Consider the following 26,268-nt stretch of genomic DNA (forward strand, 5'->3'; position numbering starts at 1 on the left):
TCTGTTCCCTCCCAGTTACCCCTGTCCATTGCCATTTGCCCCTGCTTAGCTCTACTCCCATTGTCTACTGTCTTTTATTCTTTCTCCTCCTCTGTAAAGCTGACTTTCCCCAAATGGTTGCTTTCTTAAGCTTCTAAACTTACAAATTCTAAATGTCTCCTAAGTACTCTTCCTCCGTCTCCCTTTGTCCTCTGCTCCCTTCTTTCTCTCTTACCAGTCTGAACTGCCCATACTCATTAACTGCATGGTACACATCAGCACAGTTGGGGAGGAAGTCAGGCAGCCTAATGCTAAATTCTGCTCTTCCAGCTCAATTCCAGGTAAAGTGAGTACTTGTCTGGCCTGTCTTTTCCCATCTGTTAAGGGGACAGCAAAGCTTACTAAGGATTACATGGGCCACTGTAAGTAAAAGTGCAGGAGGTATTAATTGTCTGGCAGGCGGTACTGAATCCAGTATTGGCCGTAATTTAACACTCCTGCCCTCAGTACTTTATTCCTGTGCCTAGTTTTAACTCTTAAATCTATTACCTCTTCCAAAGCCCTGAATATCTTATCTCCCCAGCAGTGACAGAACTGTCCTATAATACTTGTGTTCCACTCCAGCTTAGCACAGCCCTGGCCGGTTACCCTGGCTTACTCCCATGCATCAGACGCATCAGACCTTCAGGCACATGCCCATCTCAGTGCCTCCCTTTTGCTTCCTGCTCAAAACGCTTTGTTCCTGAGTGTCCCACAGCTGCTGACTGTCATTCTGTCTCCTCATTTGAGAGGCCTTGCATGACTATTGTTTGAAGTGCCTTTCCTTTTCAGTTTACCTATATTTATTTATTTATTTCTTATATATAAATACACTGTAGCTGTCTTTAGACACACCAGAAAAGGGCATCAGATCCCATTACAGATGGTTGTGAGCCACCATGTGGTTGCTGGGATTTGAACTCAGGATCTGTGGAAGAGCAGTCAGTGTTCTTAACCACTGAGCCATCTCTCCAACCCTCATAACATTTTTTATTTATTTATTTATTTATTTATTTATTTATTATTATTATTATTTTTTTTGGTTCTTTTTTTCGGAGCTGGGGACCGAACCCAGGGCCTTGCGCTTCCTAGGTAAGCGCTCTACCACTGAGCTAAATCCCCAGCCCCATAACATTTTTAATATCAGACAATTTGAATTATTTTCTTATGTCAACTTGGACTTTAAGCTCCCTAAGAGATTGGATTTTGTTTTTCTACAGCCTTATCCCTAGACATAGACGAATATTTGACACATTGTAGAAATTCAACCAAGTTTCTTTCATAAATGAATGGCAGTAATGTATTTGTCAGGGAACTGACAGTTTATTTTGACACATATTCCCTTCTATGCTTCATTGTAACAGTGATGGGAATGTTGTCAGCCCCACTTCCCAGATAAGAAAAAAGAGACTTGCAGATTTAAGTAAGGTCAAATATCAGAGATACCCTTGAAGTCTTCACCCCGAGTCCAGCATCATTCATCATTGAGTGCATTGGTGATGATGATGATGAGGTTTTCACAGGACACTCTGAGAAGGTGTGGGGGAATCGCAGTGTCCTTAGGGTTCCTGACCCTGCCTCACATGGACAGCAGCTGGAACAGACTGCAGTTCATGTCAGGCCACAGTGCTCACCTCACTCTGCTCTGTCTGTCTGCTTAGTCCCTCCTCACTTGTAGTGGTTTCCCATGCAGTAATTACCATGCTGTTTGTTATGAATGAACTTTTCTCTCTTCTAGATAGAGGTTCATCCATATTACAAGTATAGAGTCTCCCCTGCAAAGGGAGAGGCCACATAAACCTGGAGAAGCATGATTTCACATAAGTCCTGTGAGGTACATGAGGCCAGGGAGAAAAGTCATCTGTAACCAATCCTGAGTAAATGAGTTCACAGATTTTCAGGATGCCTGCTTGAAAGTACAGCACTGATGAAGGAATCATACGTTAATACGCCACCCCGACGCAAAGGCTGTACTGTACTAGGAAAGGAAGACATAAATATGTCAGTAGTTAGCTACAAATCCAGAGCAAAATTCTGAGTCATCAGCCAGAGCGAACGTTGGAGAACTTTGCCAGCAGAAGGGCAGCTATGGATGCTTTAGGCATGTTTGCACAGAGTCTTCACTGAATTGCTCAGCTCTTCCATTGGAGAAAGCCACATTGTGTTAGCCAGAGTTCATTGCTGTGAAAAGTACTGAACAGAAACAAAAGGAAGGAACAATTATTTTGGGTTTGTAATTAGGAGTTTTCAGTCCAGGTTCATCTAATCCATTGCTTTGGGTCTGAGGTAAGGCAGAATGTCATGGAAAGTGCATGCATAGGAAGCAGAATGAGACAGGAAGGGACGGGGGCGGGGGGCAGATAGAACCTTTGAGGGCACACACATATCTAGTGACCACCTCCTAAAGTCCATTCATTTGTAAGCTCACGTAATAAAGCTCGTGAATGAGTTCCTGGCACCTGAAGTGATTGGATGCACTCGCTGAGGACCAAACTTTCAACACAGGGAAGCTTCTCACGGACATTCTGTACCTCTGCCGCTGTGGACTGCAGAATAAGTAACCTGTGGGCATGGCTGGGCTTGGCCTGAAGACTTCTCCAACCCCTCCTGTGCACAGTAAATTACACATGGCTTTTTTGGGTAGTCAGAGAAGGTTTTACAGCAAAGCTTTCAAGAATGGCTGACTTGGCTAATGGAGTGGGCAATGGAGAAGAGAACAGGTTAGATAATACAAAGGAAGCATATGCAGCTCTGAACAAGCACACCTGGCCAGAGCGACCGCTGACTTACTGTTAACTCTTTAGAGGCACTTCTGAATGTAAAGGGTTAAGAAAGTCTGCCCAAAAGCCCAGTCCCATGTCCCCACAGCCCATACCATAGCTCAGAGCTGGAGGTGGGCACAGGGTCTTGTGCCATTTGCTTCTGACCTTCCTGCCGTGGCAGCAATGCAGTTGTGCGTCTCTTCTTAGGGTAGATTGCTGAGTTCACTCCAAGCTCTATTGCTTGCTGGCCATGTTACAGTATTGACTGAATTACCTGAGCCTCTCTTTCTCTAAGATGGGAATCATAGTCCATGTACTGTGCTCAGTAAAGTAATACTGGCAGTAGCTATTGCTTATTGAATGTGATCTGTTATTTATGAGTCTTCTAGATCAGACTGAAAATATTAGTGTTACTTTGTTGGGATTTTTTTTCTAGCGATGAGGACCAAACCCAGGGCCTTGTGCAAGAGATCTATTATTAAGCTAAATCCCCAGCCCTTATTTAGGACTCTTAAAGTGAGTTTATACTTAGTATAGCTTGACTGATTATCTTTGTGCAAATAGATTAAAATGACGAGCTTTTTAAAAATATGTTGATAATAGAAATATTTGTTTGCCTTAGCCTTGCCTCAGGAGACAAACCTGTCCTAGACATTGATAGTTCTGTGGTGGAGAATTCTCCATAAGAACCTGCTGCTCAGGTCCACGGCCATCACTCCCACCTCCCACAGTTTTATGTTGAGTGCAGATGGAGAGAAGCCAGCACCACCAAAGACTCCTACAGGTGAAGGTCAAAAGGACATGACTTCAAACAACTTTAAAACTCATCACTGTAACATCAGACATGAAATTCAATAGGAAGCAGTAATCTGCAGAATCAATATTTCAAACAGAGTTAGGCAATATAGACTTAAAATATGCTGAATTCAATCTTTAGAAGAATTAAGAGAAAAATTTAGATAATAGGAACAAAAGGATTCCTACTCAGTCAGATATTTTTAAAGAACCAGCAGGGCCTTGGGTGCTTGGCTCGTGTCTTGGCTGGAGCATGTGTCCTTGAATGTGTGCCTGTGTGCATGAAAAAGAGATTATGAAGTATGTTCTTTTTTTTTTTTTCCTCAACAGTTTCTGTACCAAAAATCTAGTAGGGTTGGCAGGAGAAGACTCCAGCTGTGAGTAAGAGATGGTTGTCTTTAAGGAGCTTACGGTCTTCTTCCCTTTGTTTTTCCAAAGCGGTCAGTCTGTGGAGAAGGTTTGAAGAAAAAGACCATAGAATCTACAGTCTTCAGGGCCTCACAAGGGTCTTTTTTTTTTTTTTAATTGCCATGTAAACCAGAACTGTTTCCCAGCATGCCAATCAACTCAGTTGCCCAACAAGAGCTAATACTATAGCTTGAGAATATTGGCTCAGTGTTTTTTCTTTTTTAGAAAATAATTTGAATTTAACTTTTTTATTAAGTGTATTGTCTGCATATCTGTTCATTGTGTGTATGCTTGGTGCCTACTGAGGGGAAAAAAAGGCATTGGATCCCTTGGAACTGGAGTTATAGATGGTTGTGAATCACCATGTCGGTGCTGGGAATTGAACCTGGGTCCTCTGCAAGAGCAATGAGTGCTCTTAACTGCCAAACCACCTCTCCTGTCTGTGCCCATTGTTCTGGAGTTCTTAGCACTGTCATAAGAGTTTCTGTAGGTCCTTATAGGCTCCACTAAGTTAAACCTCTTAACTTAACTCAGTACCTGAAGATTGCCTTTGTTTCAAAGTTAAAAAAAAAATCAAACCCTCAAATAAGACTCTAACAGAAACTGCTCATTTGTCACTGACATTTGTTACTTTGGGAAGTAACTGATGGGGAAACATCAGTTCTGAGAGTCTTAACCTAGTGTAATAAAAACATTATTATACCTACTTATAAGTACAGTAATTTATAGCATGGAAAATGAAACACCAAAAGGAAATGGGGAAATGGTATTTTTCTGAGTTGGTCCTAGAGAGGATTCCAAAAGAAGTTGGCGTTTGTACTGAAGATTGAAAAGCAAGTGATTATTGAATATTGAGAAAGGCAGTGGTTTGAAAGTATGGGCCACTGTTACTGTAGGGGTGTAAAATGTACTGGCTGTAACTGGCTAGCCATGAAAATGGGGCCCTGCCTTTCCAACAGTGCAGTTCCCTGTCTGACTCTCTGACCAAGTCTTACCCTGTTCCTTCGAGTGTCTTTTTCTTTAGTTGGGGCTGTTAACTTACATGCCGAAGAATAACATCTCTGTGCACACCAGTAAGACTGTAAAAATGCAACCTTTTATTATATGACTGTGAAACTAGCTTTTCCCATTACTAAGTGGCATCTTGGATTGGGTGGTTTGGGAATGTTTTTCAGGTTGAAAATATCCTCTTGCATGACCGAGGCCACTATGTCTTGTGTGACTTTGGAAGTGCCACCAACAAATTCCAGAATCCACAGGCCGAGGGAGTCAATGCAGTAGAAGATGAGATTAAGAAGTAAGCCTTCTCTCCTTTCCTGGAGTTTTGTCCTTTGTCAGATAAGCACATTCTCTGTCACTTTGTGGATGAAACAGAATGGGAAGAAAATGGTGCAGGCCAGTTACCCTTTATTCCAGAGCAGACTGTTCACCGTTGGGTTTTTGGTTTACCTGACAGCTGAGGAGAGACTAGCCGGTGGACTGACACAGAAGAGTCCAAAACCCTTTTTCTAAGCTCTTCTAACCACACGAGGATCATAGCAAGACCTTGCTGCACACCATGTTAGCGTACTGTGCCACACACCCATAAAAGGATCAGTGGTAGCTGGAGACAGTGGGGAGGGAACGCTACATCCCTGTAATCCCAGAAACTCAGGAGCTGAAGCAAGAGGATTATAAGGTCACATCTGGTCTGGGCTACATAGCAAGACCCTGTCTCAAAAACCAAAAGGAGAGCTCCAGGCTGAGTGATGCCACACATTCGCTGACATGTCCTGGCATTTCTAAGGGAAGTCTCAACTGCGGCGTTATGAATCAGACACGGTGTGCTGTTTTACTAAACCCTACATTGTTAACTCCTTCTTTCTCATGAGGAACTCAACCACCCTCTGTGGGATTTATGGTAAACAGTTACTGTATCAGTGGCTGCCACTGACAGGAAGTCTCTTTAGATTTTGACTCCTCCAGGAACCTCATGCCTACAGTATTGGGTTTTTCCCAAGTACAGTACACTCACCGTGGCTTCTACTAACTGAGCTGCCCAGCATGTACTTGCACTTGGCTAGCCTCTGCCCCCTTTGTGTATCACTCAGTAACCATGTATGAGGCAAGACCACTTCTGGATACAAGAGCAGCAGAGTTGAGTAACATAAGATACTCACTTGGAACAGTGCTTACACAGTTTTCTTGAGTCAAAGATAAGAATACTATAGTTTTAGCCTCAAAGGAGCCATGATCATGGAGCTGGAATGATGCCACAGTGCATAAAATGCTTGCCATGCAAATGTAAGGACCAGAGTTTGGATCCTTAGCACCCATGCAAAAGCCTGGTGGGCCTGTCTGTACTCTCATCACTTGGGAGCAAGTTGAACAGCTAGACTCACTCGCAAATCTCAAGAAATAAAGCAGAAAGCCATGGAGGAAGAACTAGAGATCAGCTTCTGTTCTCCACATACATAGGCACACATGTCAACATGCTGTATGTACATCACCGCTCCCAGAAAAGAACACATGAAATTGGTGCCCCAGGTAGGGCTCACTCTCAGAAAACCCTACTGTGTTGCATCTCTGAGTCTCAGGTTAAAGGTTTACTTTTTAAAAAAGGAATCAATGAAATACAGCATTAGACTACAGTGGCTTATAGAGGAAAATTCTGTCCTCATTTGAGGACCCCCCCTAAAAGGGGTGCTTTTAGGACTTTATTTAGTATATGGTGTCTGAATACCCCAGTGCCCTAGGAGTAGAAAGTCTGCTGTAAGAGGATTTGATATCATTGTCAAGGAGAAGTTTCATTTTAGCTGTACTAATATTTAATTTGCTCTTCTGCAGATTGCTGCCCAAGAATTGGATTCTAGTAATACAAAAGAAAAATTGCTCCTCCTTGATTTTTAATTATAGCACTGATATATTTAATAAAACATGGATCTCTTGATTGTAGATACACAACGCTCTCCTATCGAGCCCCAGAAATGGTCAACTTGTACAGTGGCAAAATCATCACCACGAAGGCAGATATTTGGGTATGTGTGAACTAAGCCATCCACACCCCAGGTGTTAGCAGGCCTTGGCTGGACTCCTGAGTGGAGCCAGGAGTAAGGGCACAGTATTGCCCAGTGTTGATGATGATCCTTTTGCTGTTTTATGTGTATGTGTGCTTTGCCTTGCATGTATATCTGCATACTATGTGCATGCATGCAGTGTCCTCAGAAGACAACGTTGGATCCCCTGGAACAGGGGTTACAGATGGTTGGGAGCCTCCATGTGGGTGCTGGAAATCAAACCTGGGTCCTATGAAAGAGCAGCCACTGAGCTATCTCTCCAATCCCCTTGATGCTGATATTGATATGAGGGGACAGCCATGGCCTCTTGTAATATGGGGGGAAAACAAACGAAAAAACACCTACTTCGGTATGCTTTTCATGTTGTTTCAGTGCTTTTTGTTTGCAGGCTATACCTTTAAAGAACAAACCAGTTGAAATCATTTTCTGATGACAGATAAAAATGTGACTCAGATGCTAGAGTGTCACTATGAGTTCTGAGTTCAAGTGTCACATAGGTAACAATAGTATGTGGGGTTTTCCTGCTGGTAAATGTAGACAGTACTGGTCTCTCTTGGCGGATCACTGGCTTTATAGAAAACAAACCACTAGTTGCAATGTGCTCTCTTACTTTTTTAGGCTCTTGGCTGTTTGTTGTATAAATTATGCTACTTCACTTTGCCATTTGGGGAGAGCCAGGTGGCAATTTGTGATGGAAGCTTCACAATTCCTGATAACTCTCGATATTCACAAGATATGCACTGCCTTATTAGTAAGTATTTCAAATTTCAAGTTTATATTTTTTTTATTTCTAATCACTGGGAATGAATTGGAGGATAAAGGGTTTAAGTTCCAGGAATAAGACTGAATGCAATGACAAAGCAGTCATCTGATACTGTTGGGCATAGTGGTAGCCCAGCAGTGTTCGCCTAGAGAAGTTGGTCTTTTTGCTAGAAAACTAAACTCCACTTCAGGACTGAGCCAGCCACACTCTGGGTCTGGTAGCTGTGCGCTGAGCAGCACGATGCTGCTGTGTGTGCTGCAGTCGGTGTGAGAGCTGAGTGCAGCTGACTCACGTCACGGGATAGGAAGTGCATCTCTGAGAAGCTGGAAGCAGCTCAAGCGAGCGTGATTGCAGTGCTGGAACTGGATGAATGTGTAATTAAGACCATATAACTCCATGGAGCCAGGTTTTTCCTCTCATTTAGATTATCACTAGATTTTTACAACAAGCGTCTAAATTGAGTGTCTTGTTTAAAATCTTGAGGTTTTCATTTCTTTGTGTTATCATAGCCAGCATATGTACTAACATCCATTACCCAGATGGTAGGACAGTAGCTCTGTACCAGAACATGTACTAAAATGCTAAAGAAACAGATGCTTTTAAGAACGTTGTTCATAAAAATGCTGGTCAAGACATTTCGTAGCTAAGTTTGAAAAACTCTTATAGACCATAAATCCTGAGCTGCCCATTTTGAGTCCTGGGCAGGGAGCATCCTGAGAGAAAGAAGGGAGCTAGAACACCTGACCTGCGTTGAGCCTACCTGCACCTCACCTGGTTCTCAAAATCTGTAGGTTTGGTGGGTATTCATTTACTTACTCAGAGACAGGGTCTCACTTTGCAGCTTTAGCTGTCCTGGAATTTACTATATAGATCAGGCTAGCCTTGAACTCACAGAGATCTGTGTGTCTTTACCTCCTGAGTACTAGGATTAAAGGCATGTGCTACCAAGCCTGGCAAAACTTGTAGATTTTAAGTGTCATTGTCCCTGTTTCACACAAGAGGAAATAGAATGACTTGATCAAGTTGACAACATTCTTTGGGTTTCACAGCTGTCCTTTCACTGTGATACTTTTCTCAATGAGCAGGAGGACCGGGTGTTTAAAGGACAGGATTGTAGCCTTGGGGATGCCAGTCTGTTTGCATAGGCACAGCAGTGGTCTGTGCTAGTCCAGCAGGTATGGAAGGAAGTGTGGAAGGAGGTATGGAGGAGCAACGATCGTGGTGTTACTGATAGCTTTTTTTTTCCCTGGCTATTTTTCCTTTTTAACATTTGCTTCAATGAATTCATGTTGGGGGAAAAAAACAACCAGCTCTTGATGAGTGATTGTCCAACTGACACCTTTTCCAGACCCCATTTAGCATGTAAGCTATTTGTAGATCCTAAACCTGTAGGCCTCAAATTCACCTCTTGTCACCTCCCCACCCCTTTCCCCAGATTGTCCTTTTTCACTTTCCTAGTGGTATTGCCATGAAGGCCTTGAGATAGCAAGGGTCTGAAAGAGCAAGGAAAGAGAGGCAGGCAGCAGCCCTGACACAGCTGCATGGAGTCTCTTGGAGTCTGTACTGCTTTCATCAGCTCTGGGTCTTACACAGTATGGACAGACTCCGGCAGATCATGGCGCAGTGCCTTGCCCAGCCTCTCTCTTCACTCTTCCAGCACATCCCTCCCGTGGATCATTCCTAGATGATGTCACCTTCTCATGTCTCATTGAGTAGACTTCAGTGGCTTGTCAGCGGTCCCACAGTTAGGCCCTGATTCTTAGCATGGTGTTTAGGGTCCTTTATATTCTTTTTCTGTCCCACCCGGGCAGCCATCTTGCACTGTCCTCTGGGCTTGTTTCCAAGTAGCAGCGTTTACTTTCTGGCCTTTATTTTAAGTGTGCCTTTGTTGGCATTGTCCAGTCATCTGGACTGCCTCTTTCTTTGCTCTACCATGACTAACCCTTGTCCTATCTCTTTAACAAGGCCATTTAAAGCCTCAGCGTCATAGATCTTTTCAGAACTTAGTGTCCAGGGCATTCATTACTTAAGCAGTAAACTGCCTTTACTCATTTGCATGTGTTTATGCATGTATCTCCAAGAGCAGTAACTAAATTCATGAGTTTGTTTTCTAGACCTGGAGGCAGACCCAGGGAGTATCTACCACCAAATCCTGAGTTCATGAAGTTTGAAATTCAGTTGTATTTGCCAGTAGTTATTTGTTTAACAGAGGCAATAAGTTAGGAAACCACAGGCCAGGCCTTGGCACCTTCTAGGACTTAGAATGTGAAGCTGCTCATTTTTATGTTGAGAAGGTGAGCCCCTGATGTTCAGGCCCAGGGTATAGACCTCAGGAGTTTTGTTATCACTCAAGGAGTTTATTTCTTCTTTCTCTTGCTAGGAAGGGGACTACTTGAACTATCTGGTTTTTCTGAGCTTAAAGCACAACCCAACTTGATAGTAGAAGGGTTCAGTTACGTAGCTGATACAGCAGTTGTTAGGATATTATGACGTAAGCACATGTATGTTTGTTTTAGGGTATATGTTGGAACCAGACCCTGACAAAAGGCCGGATATTTACCAGGTTTCTTACTTCTCATTTAAACTACTCAAGAAAGAATGCCCAGTTCCAAATGTACAGGTATGTGAATGGTGCTTTTTAAAACTGACTTGTCATTTTTAAGGATGTTTTTATTTGTTCCTTGAGAATTTCACACATGTAATAATGCAATTTGGCTATAGCCATCCCCATTCCTCCCTCTAACTCCCCTAGGACTCTCTGTAACCTATCGTTCTCCCAAGTTCATGTCATTTCCTTTTCTTTTTTTTAAAAAGAATCTACTGAATCCAGTCAGTTCTGCCCATATGCCCACAGGTATGGGGTCTTTACCCCAGCACTGGCTGCCTACTATTCTTACATCTATAGAGGAAAATGACTCCCCATCAGCAAGTGTCAACTACCTGGAGTTCTGCAGGAGCTGTGGGGCCTCAGGAGATCCCTGGAATTTTGATTAATTTGATCTCGTGCAGGTCTTGTACATATAACCACAGCTGTGATGGGTTCATGAAAATGGTGCTATTTAAAGGAAATAAACATCATGAAATTGTTATTTTTGGGTCACTATGGTTATTAATCTCTGGATTCAATGAATATTAATGTCCCTTGCTTTATCCACTTGGGACATTAAAGTAAAACAGCTACTGTAAAGAGAAGACAACTTTTCTATGGAATTTAATTATGAAGCTGAAACAGCCACACTGAACAATAGCAGCCCCAGTCAGTGCCTGGGGATTGAGCTCTGAGCAGAGTGGCCAAGTCTCACCTTGCTCAGCTCACAACAAGGGCATGTCTACTGTGTTTCCTAGACTGGTGAGAGCCTTGTTTTCCTGAGGCATGGCTCTGTTCACCATGTTTCTCTCTCTTCCTGAGCACTTTGCTTCCTTGATGCATCTCATGCATTTGTCCAGCCTCCCTTCTCTTTCAGAGAGGAGTGAGAGCCAAGAAGTCGTGTTAGACAAACCCAAATGCTACTTCCACTGGCACAGGTCAAACTAGCTAGTCTTTGTTTGGAGTTTTAATTTTTATTTTTAAAATAGGATTCTACTGTATAGCCCGGGCTGACTATGACTTCATGATCCTCCTGCCTCAACCCCTCAAGTCCTAAGATTACTGTCATAGGCCTCAGACTATTTTTCCTTTACAGTGAAATCTACATGCTTTTTTTTCTTTCAACTTTTTAGAATTCTCCCATTCCTACAAAACTTCCTGAACCAGTGAAAGCCAGTGAGGCAGCTGTAAAAAAGACCCAGCCAAAGGCCAGGTAAGAAATGCCCTCAAGAGCTTGCACTGTGCTTGGTGCCAGCCGCAGTAGAATTGCCTGCTGTGAGTAGAAAGGAAAGCGAGCTCTTTCTCCCTATGCAGAAACTGTTCTTTGGGAATGCCAAGAGAGATACAATAAAATCTACATTTGAAAGGAATCAAGAACCTCACAGATGTGTCCATTGTATGGCAGTGGATACCGGGGCTTGCTGGGATGAGGCAATGCCAGACTGTAATGTTTATGAGTAGAGAATTGTTTAACTCTATTTCCAAGCTAGTGGGTAACTAGGTCCCCTGGTCCTCCACATTCCTTTCTTCCCTGGCTCCAGCCACATTAGGAAAGCAGTCCATCAAGAGATCCCCTTAGGTCTTAGCCAATCATACTGGAGACACTTCGGCTCTTCCAAGAAAGGATCAAACAAATAAAGGAAGATGCCCAGGTTAGAGGGACAGAGACAGGCCAGGAAAGCCTGGGAGGATAGTTGGAAGGTCTAAGTCACACTTCATAGAGGAAGGGGACAAGTGGGTAGATATGACCCAGACTACTATACTATTTCAGGAAGGGTGGCAGAATCCTCATCCCACAGTCATCTTGAAGAGGAGTCTCTTGCTACTGGAGACCTTGCATTTGGGATTTGGACCTGAGAGCAATCTATAGGAAGAAAGGTTTCAGGGCACTCTGGATTGGACTTTTTTTTTTTTTTATTGTTTTTCACACCTGTCATAGCTCAGGATCTGCCAGACATACTCACATAAACTTCAGATGAAAAATTCTTAAGGGTGACTAGGAGGTTCTCTGCTTCTTCTTTTCCTACCACCCTCTCATGGTCAGGGAATGATAGCAGCAAACTATGTAAGCAAAAGGCTAGATAACTGAGTATTTTTAAAAGGCTTATTTAGTTATTTAAGTGTAAAAGTGCATGGGCAAGCAGATTTATGAGCTCATGAGTGTAGGTGCCCCTAGAGGAGAGAAGAGGACATTGGATCCCCTGCCGCTGGAGTTGGGAGCCACTCAGCATGAGCACTGAGAACTGAACTCTCCATCTCTACACAAGCAGTACATGTTTTCTTCAGTTGAACCATGACCAAAGCAACTTACAAAAGAACTATTTTATTCGGGCTTTTGGTTCCAGAGGGATTAGAGTCCATTATGAGGAGACACGGCAGCAAGTAGCAGGCATGTTGGCTAGAGCAGGATCAAGCTTGAGCAGAGAGCACCTGCAAAGAAGGCAAGGCCTTAAGACCACAAGACTACCCCCAGTGACATACTTCCTTTAGCAAGGCCAGACCTCCAAAACCCTGCAAATAGCATCACTAACTGAGGCCCAAGTGTTCAAATGTACGAGACTGTCCAGGACGTTTCATTCAGACCACCACAGCTGGTCAGATGATTCTGCTTCATGAAGCTCCTGGTCCCAGTTTTCTTTATGCTTCTCACTCTCCCTCCTTACAACATAATCATGATCTTGTGGTTTAATATGGCAGCATCTATAGTCAAAGCAGTGAAATCAAGGAATAGTCAAAGAAAACATTATCTCTTAAGGCTCCTAGAAAGTGCCAGATGACCGTGTGTCCAACCAAATATTTATTATTGTGGAAAATGGAAGTTTGTGTATTTGAGAAGTGGCTTTCCTATCATACGCTCTGATCTGCTTATTTCTTCAATTTGTCCTGTTCAGTTCACTCATCAGCATGATATTTACTATAAAGAGCTCCCTTATGGGGTTAGGGATTTAGCTCATCAGTAGAGCGCTTGTCTAGCAAGTGCAAGGCCCTGGGTTCAGTCCCCAGCTCCAAAAAAACAAACAAACAAACAAACAAACAAACAAAAAAACAAAAAAAGAGCTCCCTTACCTTTTATAAAGATTTATTTCTCTTTACGTATGTCTATGTGGTGGTATGTCCATGTGATTGCAGGTGCCTACAGAGGTCTGAAGATGTTATTAGATCCCCTGGAGCTGGAGTTATAGGCTCTTGTAAGTTACTCTGTGAAGATGCTGGCAACTGAACTCAAGGTCATTTGGACAAGTAGCAAGCATTCTTAACTACTGAGCCTTCTCTCCAGCTCCTACAGAGTCATTATAACAGCTAGTTTCAACTAAGTTTAAGTTCTATCTGTGAGTGAAAAACCACTGCCCCAACCATTACCCAGATTATATTTTGGAAATCCTGTGTTTGGTGAAAAAATATCCAGCTGGAGTCAGTTTGAGGAAGTATTTGCTATACAGGAGTCTGTCTCATCAGCAGTCACTCACAGGTGGACAATGAACAGAAATCGTCTGTTTATAGACGTTGGCGGTCTGTCTAGAACTTATTTAACCACTAAGCAGCTTTTTAATCTTTTTATTGGAGATAGTAACATTTTTACTGAGTATAAAAGAATCATTACTAAGAAAAAAGGTTTCCCATTTCCCCCCTGACTTCTCCAGTGAACTTACTATCATCCCAGAGTGTGTTATTCAGGGACCCGGGACTGGGGAGGGGGCGCAATTATTATTGTTTTCGATTACTTTTTATTGAAAATCCATGGAATATATTCTGGTTACAGTGTGCCCTCCCCACCTCCTTCTTGATCTTCTCCACCATTCAACTCCACAACTTCTCTCTCTCTCTCCCTCCCTCCCCCTCCCCTCCTCTCTCTCTCTCTCTCTCTCTCTCTCTCTCTCTCTCTCTCTCTCTCTCTCTCTCTCTGTGTTTCTGTCTGCCTGTTTCTGTTGAAAAAAAATTGGCAAGTTAAAAAAAGAGAAAACACAAGAAACATATATACACATAGACACAAAAAAAACCTAACACAAATTAGAAACCATAATATATAATTAATTATATATTTTTATTGAAATTGAATTCATTAAAATATTGATATATAATTAATTATATATAGTTAGTTGATAATAAAAATATAATTAATATATAAGCAAAAACCAGTAAGATTTAACAATGTATGCCTAAACAAAGCAATATGAAACCAAAAGAATCTAGAAAGACACCACTGACTTCATTTTGTGATGTCATCTTCTGGACATGGTGCCTACCCATGGGTGTGGTTATGCGCTCAGTGAAAACTGCTTTTCCTTAGCAGGTGGTTGTTAGTTGGAGATGTTGTCTCAGTTAGGGATGGGAGATCTGTTAGTCCTGTCGTATCTGGAAGACACATGTCCTTGGTCTCCATCCCTTCTGGCTCTTAGAGTCTTTCCACCTCCTCTCCTCCATTAGCCCTGAGGTTAGGGGTTGATGGAGATCCCATTTATGGCTGAGTGTCCCAGAGTTTCACTCTCTACACATTGTCCAGTTGTGGGTCTCAATATTAGTACCCATTGACAGCTTCAAGCGGCAGCTTCTCTGATGCTGGCTGAGCGAGACACTGGTCTATGGACATAGCAGAAAATGTCACTAGAAGTCAATTTATAGCTGTGTTCCTTTAATAGAACAATAGTACTTGGCTTTCCGCTAGGCCATGGCCTATCACTCCTAGGTTCTTGGTTCTCTGAGCAGAGCAGTGTCAGGCATGGGTTCCATCTCATGGAGTAAAATCCAATCAGAGAGTGGTTAGTCACTCCCACAACGTTTGTACAGGGAGGTCACTGTTGCAAATCTCAGGGTTAGTGTTCATGAGCTCCCGTAGTTTGTGCTTGCCTTAAAATGTCCTTACTTGGGGCTGGGGAGATGACCTGGTGGGTAATTATTACTTGCTAGAACTGGTAAAGCTGCATGCAGTAGGGCATGTGTTTGTAATCCTAGCATTCCCCAACCAGGAGATAAGAGGCACACGTAGGAGAATTGCAGGGAGTTGACAGACCGGCTAGCCTGGTGCATGCAGTGTTGACTAAGATGAGAATCAACACCTAAAGTTGTCCTCTGACCTCCACATGTGCATCATGACACTTGCACGTCTCCCTCATAAATGACCTTGAATCTCCATCGCTTTTCAAGAGTGCTGAATATGGTGATTTTGGTTGGGGGTTATGTATTCTCAGGGTTTGAAATGTATCATTCTGTGCTCTCTTGGCTTTAAGGTTGCTGATGACAGATAAGTTATTTTGATGTGTTTGCCTTTGTAGGTGAATTGGCATTTGAAGAAGTGTTGATTAAGCCAGTCTGAATGTTTTGAAGGAGTGTTAAGGGTAAAACATCTTGTGTTCTGCATATCCCCTCTGTTTTCCCACATTTTAACAGCAGTTTTGTTTTTCCTTTTCTAGACTGACAGATCCCATTCCCACCACAGAGACTTCAATTGCACCCCGCCAGAGGCCTAAAGCTGGGCAGACTCAGCCAAACCCCGGAATCCTTCCCATTCAGCCAGCCCTGACTCCTCGTAAGAGGGCCACTGTTCAGCCCCTACCTCAGGCTACAGGTCAGTAACTAGTTTGCAGCTTGTTCCAGTGCTTGATGGTGGTAGTGTCGGAAGGCACAGCCTAAAGAATCATGCCCTGAGCTGCTTGTGAATGTCTATGGCCAGTGGCTGCACAAGGAGGAACTTCTTTCTGTACTCAGATGAGTCTCAAGACCCCTGAAGCCTGTTGTGTGCATTTATTTTCTTACTGGACATCTGGTCCATCCACTCCACCTTATTTACCTTACGTATTTCTCCTTGCTTTTAAAGAAACCAGACTTACTTATTTTTTGTAACCACAGAAGAATATTATTTTATTAATGCTGTGTTTATTAGTACACATCATCCTTTGTGTTCTAGCATTCTGTTATAACAAGAGGAGCGAGCTTTGTTTTATAAAGGGGATTGATCCAAAATAACAAGTCACAGACCACATCTATCACATGTCTTACCAGGAACAATTTCTGATAAATTCAGTGGCCATCTATATAGAGCCAGGCATTCAGATGCTAGTTGTATAAGCTACTCATAAAATATCAAAGAATGCTTTTGCCGCGGTAGACAGGCTGGTACACAGACTGTTTAGTGTCAAATGTTGGCTGTGTGAGGGGAACTAGAGGTGCTGACTGCAGGGCTGGGTGACTGGGTGAGATGGGGGATGAGGGAAACCCTGTGCAAGAGGCAGGTACTGAAGTCTGCAGTTCACCTGGCTTTTGGCAAGAGTGGAAAGCTGTTCCAAGTAGAGCATCACAGATGGCAAAATGGTGAGGAACAGGCAAAGCTTGGGGCAGTCTGCCTACTTCTGCCATTTCTTGTGTAGCAAATCACAAAGTCTTTTTTCATAAGGGTTGTCTATGTAGCCTGTCTGTCCTCAAACTCCACCTTCCTCTCCCAAGTGCTGGGATTAAAGGTGTGCACCACCACTGCCAGGCTTCAGAAAGCCATTTTTGTCTGGTAGAGTTTTGTGCCCTGACATGGAGTTTTTCATTACAGGACCCAGCAATCAGCCTAGCCTTCTAGCCAGTGTTTCCCAGCCTAAAGCCCAAGCCACGCCCAGTCAACCTCTTCAGTCATCTCAACCCAAGCAGCCACAAGCTCCACCCACCCCACAGCAGACGCCTGCTCCCCAGACCCAGGGTCTGCCCACCCAGGCCCAGGCTACTCCTCAGCACCAGCAGCAGCTCCTCCTCAAGCAGCAGCAGCAGCAGCAACAGCCACAGCAGCCAACAGCACCACCACAGCCATCAGGCACCTTTTACCAGCAGCAGCAGCCCCAGCAGCAGCAGGCTCAGACTCAGCAGGTGAGGAGCTCTAGATGACCATTGCTTTGTACAGTGGAGTATTAGTATTGAAAGGCCTGCTAGGTGCAGGTGTCTTCCTTGGGATGTGCTGGGATGGCCAAGAGCCACTGATCAATGCATCGTCACTTCTCACAGATGTAGAAACTGAAGCATCTAGGTGTAGTTAATAACTCTCAGAGCTTTCAGTGTTGTCTTCAAGCCTTGGGAATTTACCCCAACTCAGCACTGGTACTGATGGAACTACTTTCTAAAGAGATAGACACAGGGAGAAATAACAATGATGTCCTGGTAACACACAGAATCCAGTAGTTTCAAGCTGTTTCGGTTGTTGGAGAGTTTAAGTTTGCTTGGTTGGATCAGGAGTCAAACAAGGTTCATGTACTCTATTTAGTTGGGATATATTAATTTCCATTTTTTACATATTTATTTAACTTTGAACATATATATTTTATAATGATTGATTTCTTTTTTAAAAGTAGTGTGTGTGTGTGTGTGTGTGTGTGTGTGTGTGTGTGTGTGTGTGTGTGTGTACATACATATATATTTGGGCAAATACACCTGTGAACACTCAAAAGGCAAGAGGAGCAATGGATCGACTCTAAATGGAATTTAGAATTACAGACATTTGCAGGACACCCGGATTGTTACATGTGTGCTGGGATCTGAACTCCAGCAAGCACCCCTATCCACAGAGCCAACTCTCTAGCCACAGGGAGAGAGATCGATAGTCTTTACCTCCTTTTATCTCCTTTGCCATTTTTATTTATTTAAAGAAAGTGAATTCCTTGTTCTTGGAAACTCTTCTTATTATGAACTTGACTTGGTTACTCTTTGTCATTTGGTATATTCCACTGTGTGTGTGTGTGTGTGTGTGTGCGCGCGCGCGCGCGCGCTCGCGCGAGAGAGAGAGAGCCCATGCACTATGGTGTGCATCTAAAGGTCAAAGGACAACTTTCAGGAGTCAGTTCTCTTTGTCTACCGTGTGGGCTCTGGGGCTAGAACGCAGGTTGTCAGACTTGGCCACAAATGCCCTGCGTTGCTGAGCTCTGTCAGCAGACTTAAACTGGGCTTTCCGGAGACATGCTCAGCGTCAGTTCAGTCTGGAGTTCCCTGCTCTTCCTGTTCATTCTGATGGGTGGCCAGTGCTGTCTTTCACCATCAGTGTGCTTAGCTATCGTCTGTTTAATTTGGTTTTTGCTTGTTTGTTTGTTGGTTTTTAGTTTTCCTCTTTAGTTTACCAATTATTGCTATTTCCCCAAGTCCTTAAACCTACTTGGGTAGCAAAATCATACTCTCTCAAGTGGGCCTGGGTACTAAACTCACCTTGTCAGCCTTCTTGGTGGCAGGTGCCTTTGCCCACTGAGCCGTCCTACCAGCCTATGCAGAGTTGTTTCTGTCGTCTTAGTGTAGTTACCCTGAGGTCCTGCTTGTACAGAAAAGGGTGAGAAAGATGTTAGGTCTTTTCCTTGTTCACCAGTGTTCATTCAGAGGTAAGAGTGTTTTGCATTGTATTATGTAAGTTTATGGATTTATACATGTCACCATTTTTAAACATACTCAGATTCTCCCTAATTTTAGTCAAATTGGCTTCTGGTTCTCTGGGATGTAACTCACGATTAATGATTTCTCTGCCATTGAGAGCAATGACTGTCCATGATCATTCTGCTCTTAACTTAGAGTCCTCCATTTCTCTAAAGATCAGATTGTTTTTAATGGGAGTGATATTTAGAAACTTAGTTGGCCCTAGAAATAATTACTTGCTAATTGTCACTATTGGTAATTGTTTCTAGGCCTTTTTAGTAGATACTTGAAAATGTGTTTTTTTTTAATTAGAAAACATAAATGAGTTCAGATTTATGTATCTTAATTCAAGCTCATAATTACAAGATTTTTGTTTAACTTCTTGAATTTTATTGTTTCTATCATCTAAAGGTCTTTTTGTTGTTAGTTTTGAAATTTCAAAAGCCCAAGCCCAGCTCAGTGTCTCTCTTCTTGCTGCCTTTGGAACAAGGCAGCCCCAGCTGACCTTGAACTCTTGGTGGTCATCCTGCCTCAGTCTTCTGAGCCTGAGGACTGTAAGCATGCACCATCATTTCTGGCAACCTTTGACTATTAAGCACATTATTTTCTGTGGGGTTTAGCTGCCAATTGGATACACAGACTATTGACTTCATTTTAATTTTGCTTTCTACATTTCGGATCAGTTTTGTTTACAAATGTGTAAAATAATTAGTTTTAAAGTTAGATCTACCAAATTCTGTCCTCTTATTCTTGGGAAGATATACTCCTCATTGCCTTTTTCTTGTGGGTGGGTCTGTGCTACTGATGTTGTAAGCAGGCAGTTATATACTTGTACATATTGGTTTTGCTGACCTTTTCATTTTACCCTAGTAGACACATGGTATCCAGGCGCATCCTTAACTCAGTGGGCTTTGGGAATTTTATAAGACATTATCTTCACTTTATTTATTAGCATATCCTTGTTTTGAGCTTTCTTAGTGTACCTAGCATGTACTTCCAAACAGTGTGCATTAGAAAGACATAAAAGAAATGCTAGAAAGATGCATATAGGGTGCCTTTTAAGCCCCAGCCACTTAGGAAGCTAAGTCAGCAGAATTGCTTGTGTCCATAGGTTTTTGGAACAAACCTTGGCAATGTAGTGAGACTCCACATAAAGCATGAAGAAGAAGTGGTTCACAGAGTAATAGAGTATTTGAAGGTGGCGGAATTTCATAAAGGTAGATATGTTGGGGCGTAACTTTGGAAAGGTTTGGATAGGAGACTCATGGTTAACATTTTAGTGCTCTTTTAAGCGTCATCTCTGAGGCATTCTAGTCATGCTGGGAAGCATCTGATTCTTGGCTGCTTCAGAATCCTTTGTAAGACGGATTTCTTCTGCATGGGAGATCCTCTCACCTACTTCTGTTTACCCCTGGTCTTGGATCACTTGAGTTAAATCTGGTAACTTCCCTGGGCCTGTGCCTCGAAAGCCGTCTGGTATAGAAGGAAAGGCCTGCAGTGCAGATCTTGCTGGGATAATTCCTGTGCCTCGAGTCCTGTCCTGAACTCCTTGGCCCAGGTTCTGTGCTTTTGCTGGGCCTTCCCTTTGGCTTCAGCACCATCTTTGTAGTTACTGAGGCAGGAGTCTTTTGTGAATGTGGCTCTGTGGTAGGCTTGTATTCACCTCATTTCTTGCCACTCTCCTGTGCAGTTTCAGGCAGTGCATCCAGCAGCCCAGCAATCAGTCACTGCTCAGTTCCCTGTGGTGTCCCAGGGAGGCTCTCAGCAACAGCTGATGCAGAACTTCTACCAGCAGCAGCAGCAGCAGCAACAGCAGCAGCAGCAACAGCTGATGGCTCAGCAGGCCGCCCTGCAGCAGAAGACTGCTGTGGTAGTACCACAGCCTCAGGCACAGCCAGCCACAGCCCCACAGGCAGCTGCTGCCCAGGAGCCTGCGGTAAGAGGGGTGCTGGGGATGCTGGGAAGGCAAGGGAAGAGATAGCCACAGGGGCTCTGAGCTAGGGTATTTGTTCTCCTTCCCTAGGGGTTAGAGGGTTTCATTTTTTCTCGGCAGATCCAAGTGTAAAAGTATTCTGTAGAGAGCAGAGATTGAAAGAATATTTTTACACTAGTTATGAGGAGGAACCCTCTTGTTTTTCACACAGAAGTTAGTTGGGTGGAAAAAAGTGGTTCCTTGTCTTTTTTTTTTTTTTTTTTTTTTTTTTTTTTTTGGTTCTTTTTTTTCGGAGCTGGGGACCGAACCCAGGGCCTTGCGCTTCCTAGGCAAGCGCTCTACCACTGAGCTAAATCCCCAACCCCGTGGTTCCTTGTCTTAATCAGTGTCGCTGCTAAATAGACAGGAACTTGAGGGCAGAGCTGTTCCTTCTTCAGTGCCAGTTTGGTTCGTTGTGCCCATCCTGTGTCTGGAGGTTCGGGTGGTGACTTAGTCAGTGTTCTATTGCAGTGAGGAGACAGCATATCAACTCTTACAAAAGAAAGCCATCTAATTGGGGCTGGCTTACAGTTCAGGGGTTTAGTCCATTATCACCATAGTAGAGAGCATGGAGGCACACAAGCGGATGTGGTGCTGGAAAGGTAACTGGGAATTTTACATCTGGATCCACAGGCAGCAAGAAGAGGGAGACCCTGGGCCTGGCTTGGGCTTTTGAAACTTCAAAGCCTGCTCCCAGTGACACACTTCCTTCAACAAGGCCACACCTGCTCTAACAAGGCCATCCTTCCTAATCTCTCTCAAACAGGCCACTCCCTAATGACCAAGCATTCAAATATATGAGCCCATGGAGGCCATGCTCATTGAAACCACCACAGGTGGCCTCACCTTTACCCTGAAATTCTGACACCATTTTGCTTGTCCTTCATCCTAAATGACCTTGCTAGGCACATGGTTTGAGTTTGCCATGGAGTAATGTTCAAAGGCCTGCTTTCGGGGGACCATTTACCATGGGATAATGGCTGTTCTTTAGAGCATCCTCAGACTGAAGTCATCTTTCAGTTTAGAGATTGGGTCTATTTTCAGATACGGACTGAATGTGGTAACAGACCCTACTCCAACTGTTTCCTCTAGTTTCAGCAAACCTCAGGCATTCTCCCTGGTCTTTAGTAAGTTCCCTGTCTTCTATACTCACTTTTCTGAATGAGAGTCATAAAAACTTTTCTGTTCTCATCAAAAGGCAGTTTGAGTGCCTGGACAATGGTGTTTGTATATCTAGCTATTCTCATTCTCAAGGAGGCCCAACAACTAAACCAATGAAGGGAAATAAGAAACCATCTCTCTGAGGATTCATTTCTAGCGGAGAAGTGAATCTGCCCATCCTGGACCAGAAAACCTGTGCTCCTTCAGAAGGAAACCGGGCTGTAGATTGTCTTCTTTCAGTGTCTTCTCAGTGTTGTGCTTTGTGTCTTAATGTGTTTGTTTCTGAAACAACTCAGTCTTCTATAAGAATATGGTAGACAGCCATTATTTGTACTTTTGACCTAAAATCGATAATGGAAAAAGTTTTGAAAACTATTATATGAAATATCTAGAGGGAATCTTAAATATTTAGTTCACTCTCCTTATTGTGCAATTAGAACCTGGGACCTAAACTTAAAAGTAGTCAGTACCTAAGATGCACAGAATACTCGAGCTGGGGCAAGGATCAACTCTGATCTGTGTTTGGGAATGGGGGCAGCAGATGCTTTCTAGGGTAGTGAGATGCTCCATCACCATGCAAGACACTTTTTTCTTTTCAGATTTATTTTATTTATCTGAGTACACCGTAGCTGTCTTTAGACACATCAGAAGAGGGCATCAGATCCCATTACAGATGGTTGTGAGCCATCATGTGGTTGCTGGGAATTGAACTCAGGTCCTCTGGAAGAGCAGTCAGTGCTCTTAACCACTGAGCCATCTCTCCAGCCGAGGAAGACAGTTCTTAAGAGGTTCTTCTCTATTTTCCCAGTGTCTAAAGAAGCAGGTTTGGCAAGGAAAACTGTCCTCCCTTGGTGACCTGTACAGGCATGCAAAAACATGCCCACAAGGTAGTGTTGACACAGCTTGCTGCTTCTGCAGAACCCTCAGCTTCAGTTCCCTGCCACCTGTGTTGGGAAGCTGTCTAAAACTTCAGCTCCAAAAGGATCTCATGCCTCTGGTTTCCTCAGGTACCCGCATTCATATACAGGTACACACGCACACATACATGCACAAATACATGCATGTGTGTGTGCATACACAAAAATAATTTTTTAAAAACAGCTTTTAGGGGGCTGGAGAGATGGCTCAGTGGTTAAGATCACTGACTGCTCTTCCAGAGGTCCTGAGTTCAAGTCCCAGCAACCACATGGTGGCTCACAACCATCTGTAATAAAGTCTTTAAAAAAAATAAAAAAAAAAAAAACAGCTTTTAACAAATGGACTCTATCATTCTACTTTGTCCTATGGTATACTCCTATTTACTGCCCCTTTAAAAATTTTTAATTTAATTTCTTAATTTTGAGAATAGGTCTCACTGTGTAGCCCAGGCTGGCCTGGAACTCTATATGTAGACCAGTTTGGCTTTGAATTTACAAAGATCTGCCTGTCTCTGTCTCCCAAGCACAGACTAAAGGTGTATGTCACCTGCATGATTTCTTGACTCTTCTGCCCATTTCTAATTCTGGCTGGAGGAGGAGACATGTCAGGTTCTATTTCCAAGTGGTCTCATGACTTCGGTTGGCCTGTCAACCTCAGTGGACTGAAAATCCTCTTCTCTCTCCTGAGTGAGAGTGCTGGAATTTGTTCTGCAGGGTCCATTGCCACTTGTTTTCTCTGATTCCCAGTGTCCATAAAACCTGCCCTGAGGGGTTGCTACAGGAGCAGCTGGTAGATGGAGCCGCTGTCTATTACTGGCTGAGGGTTCCTTGGCCAAAATGTGTAGGACCAAAACAAGTACCTTAGAGTTTGACATCCTTGTATCCTAAGGAGATATTTTGAGAGTGAAATCCAAATCTACACACAGAATTAATTTATTTCATAGGTACTTGTGCAGTGAAATAATTGAATATTATATCTTGCCTTTTGGCAGTAACCTGCTACATGAATTTTTCACATGTGGTTTCAAGTCAGTGTTCAAAAGTGTCCATTTTTGGAGGCATAAGGGTTTCAGGGTTTCAGATTGGAGGTGATCAGCTCTTGTTGTCTTGGAGACGTGGCTCAGTTGTTCTTTGCTCATCTGTCAAATCTGTCAGAGGAAGACTCCTCTTGCTAGAGGTTCTGTTATGTGTGCTGCACACGAAGGATAGGTAGAGAAATGACAGTGTTCTCTGAATATTGTGGCTACTTCTTCAGAGTCCATCAGAGCTGTGATGCACCCTTTCCGATGAGACGAACCAGCCCACAGCTGACCCCTGTGGATACTGGCATTCAGATAGCTTTTCTGGTGCAGCTCTGGGCTCCAAAAGAATACAAGGTGTCAGGGCTCTGACCTTCACAGAGCTCTCTGCTCCCCAGCGGTCTGTGCTACCCTTCCTGACCTAAAGTTTGGTTGACAGTAGAGCCTTATAAGTCTGCTGTCATTTATCTTGGTGGTGGTTGGCACAGAATGGGTAGATAGTGTGCTTCAAAAACCACCCCAGCTCCTGAGGACAGCAGGAGTTCAGTCTCCCCAGCTGTAAGCACCCCGACTCTTTAAGACCATGTTCTGGTTTCTTAAATTCTCTGTCTGCTTCAGCGACATAGCATAGGAACTGAGCTTCAGTGTAGAGAGGCAGCTCTCACATGAGTGCAGGGATTGGAGGAAGGGGTAGTTAAATCCCTGGTACTCACTGTCTGCCCATTTTATTCCCAGATTGTCAGAGCTAAGGAAAGGGCTCAGGTGGCTTATGCTAAGGACCACTTATGTGGCCACAGCTACATTGCTACTTGTTTACTGTTCTATGGGCCACTTCTCAAGAGTCCTTCAGTTCGCTCAGGCATCATCAAGGTTTTTTCTATCTCACTGTATTTTCTGCTGATCTTCAGTGCCATTTCTCAGTGACGATTTGAGCAGGCAAATTCCACTAAACCAGTGTTGCACTTTTGCCGGGGGGTTGAAACAAAATAGTTTCTTGTGGAATCATCCCACCAGTGAAGTGAAGACCTGAAGAACTTCAGCTGCCATGTTTCAGTTGCTCTGAGATTGTCTGACTCTCTCTCTATTCAGTGTAGGAGTCCAAACTCTCGGCAGAGACTGCTGTGCTCCAAGCCTTTTGCTGGGGCATGTCTTCCCTTCTAGCTGCAGCGGGAGGCAGTCTACTGCCTGTCCTGTGAGCATCCCTGCTGAGGGGCTGTTTGTTCTAGGTCTTTTTTTTTTTTTTTTCGGAGCTGGGGACTGAACCCAGGGCGTTGCGCTTGCTAGGCAAGTGCTCTACCACTGAGCTAAATCCCCAACCCCTTGTTCTAGGTCTTTAGGCTTGGGAATGGCCTCTGTGGTCTTGGGCTGGCAGCTACATCACATCTGAATGATGTGTATATTGAAGCTAATGGAAACTGAGTATAAGAACCAGGCAGGGCCTGGGTGGTATCAGTCTCACTGCAGCTCAGATGGCTGTTGCCTTGGTCTTCTTTCTGGCTTTGATAACTTTAGCCATTCAAATCTCATATGAGCAAATGAAGTGTTATTATACATGGGTGTTGATTTGTGTTTCTTTCCCATTTCCTCCTCCTCTTTTCCCCCCCATAATGAAGCTCTGCATTTCTCCCTCCCTAGCAGATTCAAGCCCCAGCAAGACAACAGCCAAAAGTTCAGACCACTCCACCTCCAACCATCCAGGGACAGAAAGTTGGCTCTCTCACTCCTCCATCATCTCCGAAAACCCAACGTGCTGGGCACAGGCGGATTCTCAGTGATGTAACCCACAGTGCAGTCTTCGGGGTTCCTGCCAGCAAGTCAACCCAGCTGCTCCACGCGGCTGCAGCTGAGGCCAGTCTCAGTAAATCTAAGTAAGTTTCTTCTTACCGTGTGGGCGGGTCTGCTCTGGGCTGCTGCTGTCTGATTGTTTGCATAAGCTGTGCAGTTGTGATAATATGCACGTGCTGGTACATGCCTGTGTTTAGTAAGAGGTCATGAGCTTGTCCACAGTGTGTGTCCTGTACAGATAGAAGACTTTCAGCGCCCGTTCTTCCGTCTGTTCTGGGCTCTGTCTGTCTGAATTCGGCCTGACTGACAGTTATGCTTTGGACACCCAACACTGGGAAGGTAGCTACCTCAGCAGGCATTGTCTGCACAGGTGACTTGGCTCATTGTCACCTTTGGAGCTGCTGCTTCCCTCTCCCAGAGGGAGCAAACTTTGACTCCTTAGATCCGTATGAGGCGTTGCTCTGTCCTCTCATGCAGTACTTTGTCCAGGGACTTTCTTCTTAAAAGCATAAATCACACTGTTCGATCATGAATTATTTGTGTGTTTGGCCAACATTCACGAACCTGATAGATTGCTGGTTCTCTGCTTCACGTGCAGTCAGTCTTATTGACCATTGTGAAGTCAGTGTGATTTTAGCTTCCTTGAAACCATGCCGTTTAT

The 26,268-nt window shown here is 43.7% G+C and overlaps 1 protein-coding gene across 23 annotated transcripts in view; it reads left to right on the forward strand.

Annotated features, from left to right (window-relative positions):
* Aak1 (AP2 associated kinase 1) overlaps positions 1 to 26,268 on the forward strand; it is a 150,720-nt gene that overhangs the window by 85,469 nt on the left and 38,983 nt on the right. For 12 of the 23 annotated variants that reach the window (XM_087658776.1, XM_087658788.1, XM_087658774.1 and 9 more), the window contains 9 exon segments: positions 5,159 to 5,280; positions 6,919 to 7,000; positions 7,658 to 7,790; positions 10,319 to 10,422; positions 11,523 to 11,602; positions 15,798 to 15,952; positions 16,925 to 17,232; positions 20,444 to 20,689; positions 25,458 to 25,690. In XM_087658776.1, the coding sequence (XP_087514902.1) occupies positions 5,159 to 5,280; positions 6,919 to 7,000; positions 7,658 to 7,790; positions 10,319 to 10,422; positions 11,523 to 11,602; positions 15,798 to 15,952; positions 16,925 to 17,232; positions 20,444 to 20,689; positions 25,458 to 25,690 (1,463 nt within the window). 23 annotated transcript variants of the gene reach the window in all.

Source organism: Rattus norvegicus, chromosome 4, assembly GCF_021556685.1.
Source record: "Rattus norvegicus strain SHRSP/BbbUtx chromosome 4, alternate assembly SHRSP_T2T, whole genome shotgun sequence".
In the NCBI taxonomy this organism is placed as follows: Eukaryota; Metazoa; Chordata; class Mammalia; order Rodentia; family Muridae; genus Rattus; species Rattus norvegicus.